The sequence below is a fragment of the Musa acuminata genome, chromosome BXJ2-10 (genome assembly GCF_036884655.1).
Source record: "Musa acuminata AAA Group cultivar baxijiao chromosome BXJ2-10, Cavendish_Baxijiao_AAA, whole genome shotgun sequence".
Lineage (NCBI taxonomy): Eukaryota > Viridiplantae > Streptophyta > Magnoliopsida > Zingiberales > Musaceae > Musa > Musa acuminata.
The window spans coordinates 10,036,335-10,045,757 of NC_088347.1; the positions used below are offsets into that span (position 1 = coordinate 10,036,335).

A 9,423-nucleotide genomic window follows, 5' to 3' on the forward strand; every position below is an offset into this window, starting at 1 on the left:
TTAGTTGATGTTGGTACATATAATTCAACTCCGTTTTTTTTTTTAACTCTTATGGATCGAAGAGAAATATCTACTGAATATTATAAATTTAGAAAATTATATCATTATGATCAATAAAAAATATTAAAGTTATGCTAATCCTAAAACTAAATTAATAATAATTTATTGTTACTTGGGACCCTTGTATTTCATAAATCTTAAATAGGAATTTTGAATCTAGTTTAAATAAAACTGAACCATGCAACAAATCATCAGGAACTACCAATCCAAATAAGTCAATTTAAGTCAAAGCATATGTATTTAGTCCTATGTAGATTTTGGTATAATTGACCATTTTGTGCCACATTAAAAATTGACAATTTTGTTCACAATTAGATCCAATTGGGTCTGAAGCCAATAAAGGAGGATCGGGCGAATCGGCCGATCCGAAACTATATCTTTGCTACAAGCCGAAAGCGATTTGAAAGACGTTCTCGCAATCCTATTAGGGTTTCCATAGCGCTAGTCCCGTTGGTCCGGCTCCAGCCTCGACGAAGAAGAGAGCGGAGAGGGATCGGAGACGTGTGGGGGGTTATGGACTCCTCGTTGTCGTCGGCGTTGGCGCGGCAGACGTGGGAGCTGGAGAACAACATCGTGTCTGTGGACGGCGGCAGCGGCGGTAACGGGTCAGGCGGGTCTGATGCGGACGCGATCTACTACTACGATGAGGCGGTGCTGGCCAAGTTCCAGCAGGAGAAGCCGTGGACGCAGGACCCTAACTACTTCCGTCGGGTGAAGATCTCGGCGCTTGCGCTGCTGAAAATGGTGGTGCACGCTCGCTCCGGCGGCACCATTGAGGTGATGGGCCTGATGCAGGGGAAGACCGATGGCGATACCATCATCGTCATGGACGCCTTCGCCCTTCCCGTCGAGGGCACCGAGACCCGCGTTAATGCGCAGGCCGACGCCTACGAGTACATGGTTGAGTACGCCCAGACCAACAAGCAGGTGATATGCCCTCATCTTCTATCGGGAAGAAACCTAACACACTGCTTTTAGTATCACAATGAGCCATTTAACTGGCATGTGCAACGAGTATTCCCTATGAACTGGAGACTTGATTTTCTGGAATTTAAAGTTAATAGCTGCATAACACCCGCTTTAATCCTGTGTAGTTATGTTAAATGCACCTAAATTTTCTCATTTTCTTTTTCGTTTCGCTGGTGTAGTGTGAATTTATGTTGGGGTTCCTCCTGTTGTGAAGAGTAAAATTTTCTGATTCTTTATGCAGTTGCTAGTGAAAAGAAGGGTTCTAGAATTTTGCTTTAAACAGTAGAGGATAATTTATTAGCTTTATTTTATTTGCTGAGGATGTAGATCATTGTGGTTCAAGTCTCTTTCAACCATATGCGCGATTACCCTGGACTTCATGGTAATTTCGTTTGCTTTTTTGTTTCTTATGTTTCTAGAACTTAGTTCAGATGTTGAGATGATGTGTCTTGTTGTTACTTTTTCCTCCATTGAGCCAAATCTTAACACTTGTTCTTGTTGTAGCTCTTGTTCTCATTAAAAGTATCATTTGCCATGACCTCATTAGTAAAGAATAGCTTATTGCAGATTCCATTCTTTACATTTTTTCATCAACATAGAAGCGTGCTTGTGTTATTTGTGCAATGGGAAAGAAACCTACTGATCAATTTTAAGAGTTTGATTTAACCTTGTTGTCAAACAGATCTACTGTTACTTAATAATGTCAAAGGCCTGGAAACATTTTTCATTTTTTTTCCTCATTTTACAAATCGTGATCAGATCTCATCTCTTATAATAAGACAGCTCTAAAAGGTCATGCTTAAAACCATGTTTTAGTAATAATTGTGAAATACTTTATGCTAACTATAGTTTTTTATGTGAAAAATTAGGCTGGAAGGTTGGAGAATGTAGTGGGTTGGTACCACTCACATCCTGGTTATGGATGCTGGTTGTCGGGCATTGATGTGTCAACACAAATGCTCAATCAGCAATTTCAAGAGCCATTTTTGGCTGTAGTAATTGATCCTACAAGAACTGTATCGGCTGGGAAAGTGGAAATTGGTGCATTCAGGACATATCCTCAAGGATACAAACCCCCTGATGAGCCAGTGTCAGAGTATCAAACTATCCCACTTAACAAGATTGAAGATTTTGGTGTTCACTGCAAACAGGTAAAGAATGTTAATGTACAAGAATTTCTTTTCTTTTGCACATATATGTTTGTTTATTTTTACTCTTTGTTTTGGTACAGTATTATGCATTAGATATTACTTATTTCAAGTCTGCTCTGGATTCCCACCTCTTGGATTTGCTGTGGAATAAGTACTGGGTAAATACATTGTCTTCTTCACCTCTCCTAGGTAATCGAGATTATGTTGCTGGGCAAATTTCAGATTTGGGTAAGTTATGCTTTTTATTTATACAGATAACTATATGTTGTTTATAAATAGAAAATTCAAAAGGTGTGTGAGCAGTTGTTTTAGAAGTCTATCATAAGTGCCACATTGTGCCATGTTCTCTTTTTTACAATACTGCAATGTTGGCTTCTCTTTGCCGTACATTTTTTCTTATGAGATGAACTAGAACTTTATGGCAGCTGAAAAGCTGGAGCAGGCAGAAAATCAACTGGCTCACACACGTTTGGGATCTTTTCTTTTGCCTTCACAAAGAAAAAAGGAGGTCAGTGTTTTTTGTGTCTGTTCGTCGTTGGGCCTTTCCAAGTTATGCTTCATTTGAATACACATGTTGGTTATTTTGATATACTATGTTTCATGATTGTGATGAATATTGAATTATTTGCATCATATGAATTATAATTTAGACTACTGTGGTAAATATTTGTATGATGAGCTGGAATAGAAGAGTTATGCAATGTAAAGGGTGCAAAGCATGGATCTAAATCTCATGTACTGGATTCATACGTGTTTATGGTCGGATTAGTATGGCTTATTGTCACATGGTATGCCAGTACATGCCATGGTATTGGAGGGAGGAGGAGAAGTACCAGTGCCACAAAAGATGGGTGGGCCAATGACAGTGTGCGATCGGTGGGCTGATGGCAATGGGCGAGCAGGTGGTGCGCCCTAAGGGGCTTGGGGGTCGGATGATCAAGAGAGAGATAGGGCAGGTTTAATTAAAATATATTGTCTTGAACCAGACTTAAATGGTCCTTAACACAGTTCATGCTTGGGTCAGTACATATTTCTAGGTATATACTAGGCCCAACCAAATTAGGAACCTTGGTACAAACTACAAAGCATAATTTAGTCAATCTCTCAGTTATTTAGCATGTGATATTTCTCTTTCATGAATCAAAATGATAGACAAGGAAGTCTTGGATATTGAATATTCAACTTGACATAGTTAGGTTCTTTGGCACTCAAATGGGAGATTTTACTCTATATCAGTGAACTACAAACTATATCCTTGCTCCTTTGTTCACATCCTTGCTCTTATGTGCATCCTTCGAGTTGTTCACATGTATCTTAAAGTGGAAATAGCCAAGTACTTCATGTGCATATTTCCTTTAACTGCATTATGTATGTTAGTGTAGTTGCTTAATCGGTTCTCTATGTTTGTTGTTATATCTACTATATTCTCCAAGGAAATTCATTAGTGGCGAGAATAACAATATTTTACTTTTATTTAAGTAGACCTATATTTAATATGCATGGCTCTATTGCTCTGCTATGCCGAAACCTAATTATCTTTCTCTCTTCTCTTCTCTCTCTCTCTCTCTCTCTCTCTCTCTCTCTTTGTGATTTAAATAGGCGCTCGGGCACTTGTGCGAGGCGAGGCTAGGCCCAAGCGCCTCGTGGGTGGATTGAGTGGCATGCTTCAATGAGGCGCCGCCTGGGTTCTTGCCTGAACCCAGGCACCGGGCGCCTTGAGCGAGCGCCAGATTTAAATAAAGCAACCGAACTAGACTTTTAAGTCTGGTTCGGTTCAACATTGGTTAGTTGGTTTGATTGAACCAACTAATTGATTTCTTACCTGCAAAAGCAACCCTTGCACGCTTGCGCGACCTCAAGCCAACCTTAGCGTTGCTTCTGCCTTTGCCGGCGACGCTTTCTACCGTTGCCTCCACCGCAGATGCAGCGGACCAAGCCTTCCTATGTCGTCGATGAATGAGTTCAATGGCCTAGCAAGAGCCTATAGCTTCCTTTTGTCATCGCTCCATTTGTAGTTAGTTCCTTCCATCGTCGAGGGAGAGGATTGCAGGTTCCTCCGCCATCGACGGACGCCCTTTGGAGCTTTCGTCGTCACCATTGCTGCTATCCGCAGCTTCCACCGCTGCCGTTGCTGTTGCTCGCAGCTTCCTTCGCTGTCGTGACTGTCTTAAACTGAATCCTTCATCGCTGCTGTTGTCGTCCATAGCTTCCTTCATCACCGTTGCCTTCTCCTTCCCCACTTTCTACTGTCGGTGACACTTTTATCCTCCTTTGCTACTGTTAATAGTTTTTTTCTCCCCTCTAATTATTGTTAACAGTAAATAATATACTGTTAGCAGTAGATTGTTGACTACTGTACAAAGTAACCTCTATTTACTAGATTGATAATATATTATTTAGATTTTAACATTGTTAATCTTTGTTTATTTAAAATTATTATTAGGGTTTCAGGATAAATGGTAAGTGTACAAAACAATTCAATTATATAATTATATTTATCAATTATATTATATATTAAATTTTATATTTTAATATTTTAGAGTGTCTCGCTTCGCTCAGGCGAGCGCCTAGTGCCTCGGGCATTTTGGGACTTTGGTGCCTTTTGGTATCTAGCGCTTTTTAAATCACTGTTCTCTCTCTTTCCTATCCATAACCATCATCATTTCCATCTTTTTTTCTCTCACCTTATGCTTTTGTGGGTATTTCTTATCTCACCATATAGTTTTGACGACGACATACATGAAAACTGAATGTCCATTGGCTGCTTTTAGGTTTACAAACAAAATGACAATAATATTTATATATCTCGGAACACATATATGAGGAGATAAACTGGGGTAAGATGTAGGACAAAATAAGTGGTATTAGAAATGTTACCTGATCAACAGTGCAATCTCCTGAGTTTGTATTAGAAATATATCCACATATTAAACATGCGGTAATGTGTCAGGTTCTATTTTAATTATCAACTAGGTTGCTTACTTAACCTTTATGGTTTCTAGTTTTGATGAACTTTTAATGCTTCATTTTGCATAACCTTAAAGATAACTGTGGTTCATATATGATGCATTTCTTGTCTCACTTTCCCTCTTTGCTCACTGAAAATTCAGATGAGTCCAGATCTGAATGTGTTCATGAAACACTAGCTACCCAAAATAATTTACAACCAAGTTATCAGACAATTTTGTAGTGTAAGATTAACTTGTTCTGAGAACTTGAAGTTTATATATTGAGAAGTTACATTGGCTTGGATTAGAGCACCACTTGTCAGTTATTTATACCACCTCCAAGAGTAAGGAATGGATTGATTTTATGGAAGTTCAGTGTCCAATTTTATGGATCTTAATGGCTGTATTAGTCAACCAACTTAACATAAGATATCATTGCGTTTTCTAATGGTTTCTCTTACTATCACCAATCCCTTTATTTCATGATGTTGGGAATCTAAATAATAGCTTTTTAGTTGAATCCAGTTAGGGTTCATTGCAATACATGGAAAATGGACAAGCAATGAGAATGGGAATTGTTGATTAGGTAAATCTTGCTCCATTCTGATTATGGAACAAAATAAGATTACCCTTATGGTGTATGTTGTTCACAAATTGGAAATAGAATTGGAATTTTAAATGGACGCAACATGGTCAGGAATGGAATTTTAATTTCCAATATTATGTTTAGTTTGATGTTGGAACAAAATTGGAATGACTGGTTATTTTCATTTCGAATATGTGGTACTCCGGTATGCAGAAATTGGAAAAACAATAGATAAGGTATAAAATAGGATTCTGATGGAAGATGTATAGAGCACTCTTCAATTCAACCTTGCAAATCAATGATGTGGTTTGAAGAAAACAATTGAAATAAGAAGAGAAAAAAAGAGTTTTAAAAGGGAACCAAGAAAGAGGTTTGTTGTGTACTTTGATTGGAGATGATGGATCTATCGAGTTTGTGATGGAGAGATGACCGTTCTATGGTATGAGATGAAGTATCTTGCCATCATTCATCGCCTCCATTTTCACCATAGCTTGGGGGAGATCATATTTATAAGCAATGGAGGAGGGGCAAGAGAGCGGCCATAGAAAAAGTGACGGAAATGGAAGAAAGAAGAACAATTAGAGATGATGCCGATACATGCATCTGGAGTCATTAGCGATTCCTATGAAGGGTACCAGATTGAGATTTCTGATTATTAAGGAATTTGATTCCCTTATGGAAATTAGATCAGATTATTAATGTTGTCCATACTCATTCCAATCCCAATTCCAACTTTTAAGGATGAAAAAAGGGCTAGGATTTGGTATGTATGATTTCTATTTGTTGAGTTTTTAATGGAAAACTTCTTAATTGTATTCCACGTTAAAAGGAATGGGTTTTCCTATTACCAGGATCTTCTTATGGCATTTTTCTAAGAATTGTTACAATTCTAGGATATGTCATGGCATTTTGTGCCTCCATGTACTCTTGCTTCTCCCTGCCTTAAAGGAAGAGAAAATGTCCTTTTCCATTCCATCACTTAGCCTTGACTTGTCTTGCCCCTTTTCGAGGAACGGTTGGCAAGGGCCCTTTCCTTCAGTACTTAGTTGCACACAACAATGCAGTAGATCTATTCTAAGCTGCCATCACAGTAGATCTGTTGACTGACTTCGATCAGGGTTCCCTGCTAGCTGTCTTTCTTGGTTATCTTTTAGAACCCCTTACAGATATAATGGAACAACTAGTCATTTTGATTCAGTTTCCATGCCAAACCAAACATAAATGCAACCAATTTTTATTTCTACTCGAATATTGTCTTCATCCAATTGTCGTTTCTGATAGAAACTGGGAACCAATCACACCTTGGAACACAAGATTTGATTCTGAAATCTTCCTTGGAAATCTATTATGATTTAAAATTATACTTGACTGGCATCAAGATTCTCCATATCTCGTCTTCTTTCAGGCATAAATAATATATGCTTAAACTAATATAAAACTGACATGACATCATTGTAAAATATCATAAAAATAAGAATAAAATAATAAGAATAATATATGTATGAAATAATATAATGTAAACAACTTTAAAAATGGAAAGATGTACACTTGTACAGTATATGAAAGATTAAATAGTATAAATATAAAAAATATAAACATAGAATAATAATAAGCAATATAATGTAATAATATATAAGTACCAAATAACATAAAAATCTATCATGTAAAATACTAAATAAATAATAAAGGAGGATGACATAGAATAGGAGTAAAATAATATGAAGTATATAACTAATTATGGTATCCAACTTGAATTTTGATTATGATTTCATAGGTCATCAATCAAACATGCAAAAGGAATTGGACTTTCTGATTCTAAGTTCCGATTCTGATATTGGAGTGCATGAACTAAACATGTTAAGAATTTGATTGTTCTGATTACAAGTTAAGTGATTTATCATTTCTGATTTCGTTTCTAGCAGCAAATGAAATGGCACCTAATGCATAAGTATACCTAACCTACTGATGGTATGACCATGAATTGCAAAATAGGCTTTAATGTTTTATTCTGAAAGGATACAAATGGTGCTTAATGTTACAAGGGTCACAAGTAGTTTGTGACCTTTTGTGGCAGCCTGATATTCTTACACAAAAAATGCTTGACATTCCAAGGCTCACAAGCAGTTTGGGATATCATACAGTTGCCTGATATAATTACACTGTGATCCATTAATGTTAGGTAAATTTTACTTGATATAGATAAATCTCTGTTGGAAAATGAGATAACACATGCTTGGTCTTAAACACTTTCCGAGTACCCAAATAGAGCTTCTTTAATAATCATGTACAAAAGTATATGAGTTACTACTCACGCATCACCTTCACTGCAAACTAAAGCTGCAAAAGTATGTTAAGCATGCATTGCTTCATAAAAGCTATAGTCATCAAGGGTTGGTTATTCACTTTTTGCTTAAGAATGAGCGAACATGTTTTGTCATCTTGAAGGAGATCAATAGACAAAATTAAGTGGAATAGATTGATTGAAGTTGGTCAGCTGCAAAATCTATAAATCCTTCCATCTGGCCATCTGGTTTGAATTCCTATGAGGGCACTGGTTGATGATATGTTACTTTGAGCTGCTTTAAGTCTTGTTAATATTTTTGATTGTCAGAACATGTCATCGTGCCTTTATCTTTGAAGTGTTTCATGATAGAATATTGTCGCAGTCAAACAAAACATGGCATATCTCGTGTTATACTTTATCATGCTTTAAGGTCATTGTGTTGTTTTCTCAGTTGTTTCTGGTTGATGCTAGTTTCTTTCATTGTTTAATCAGCTCATTAATGATAAGTAGCAGTTTCATGTAATTTTCTTGACTATGACCAATGCTTTTTCTTCCCACTGGTTGAAAGTTCCCCTATAGCATTACTATCGTTTAAACTATGAAGCTGAGTATACATACATATGCAACGTATCAGAGTGATCTTAATTATCTGTGTTTTGATGGTTTCATGTATGTGCAGCCAGAGGAATCTCAGCTGGCCAAGATAACACGTGATAGCTCCAAAATCACAGTTGAGCAGGTGCATGGTCTCATGTCTCAGGTAACCAAACACCCAGTTTCTCATACTGCTGCTGCCTCCATTGACTTACATCAGCATCTAATCAAACCTGGTTTGTGCCTTTGTTTCCCGTGAATCCATATAGGTTATCAAGGACATTCTGTTTAATTCTGTTCATCATACAAGCTGTATACGCCCGAGCCTCACCGATTCATCTGGACCAGAACCCATGGTTGAATCTTGAAGAAGCATATATAAGTTAATGAGCTCTTCTTGCAATATCTTACACCTGAAACATTCTGGTGATCTGAGACAGTTATATACATCTTTGTTTGGCTTTGTATTTTCGTACTAAAATTTTCACAACAGTTGCCTTTAATTACCAGCACAGTTTATGTTTCTTGTCTGTCATTGTTAGGAAATTTAGCAATGAATAAACCTCAGCTACTTCCTTGTTAATATCTTGCTTATAACCATTTTGAATGAATTGCTGTGGAGTTAATCTGGTTGTTAAATTTGAGGGAGATAGAATGTGTTATGTATATTAAGCTAATACATTTAAAGTTTGGTTTAGATAAGTGGGTGATTTTTTTAGAAAATATTTACATTTTGAGTATTTCTTAATAGGTGTCTCATTTTATTTTTTTTAAATAGTGTTTTTAATTTAAAAATATATTTAAATTGTTTTTTTAATTTTTTTTATCTAT

The 9,423-nt window shown here is 36.8% G+C and overlaps 1 protein-coding gene across 1 annotated transcript; it reads left to right on the forward strand.

Moving 5' to 3' along the window:
* The first annotated feature begins 371 nt into the window (after positions 1 to 371).
* LOC104000086 (COP9 signalosome complex subunit 5) lies at positions 372 to 9,175 on the forward strand. Its single transcript, XM_009422026.3, has 6 exons — positions 372 to 987; positions 1,899 to 2,180; positions 2,261 to 2,408; positions 2,606 to 2,688; positions 8,678 to 8,758; positions 8,862 to 9,175. Exons 1-6 carry the CDS (start codon positions 574 to 576, stop codon positions 8,958 to 8,960), a joined length of 1,107 nt encoding a protein of 368 aa, XP_009420301.2. The 5' UTR covers positions 372 to 573; the 3' UTR covers positions 8,961 to 9,175.
* Positions 9,176 to 9,423: the final 248 nt, after the last annotated feature.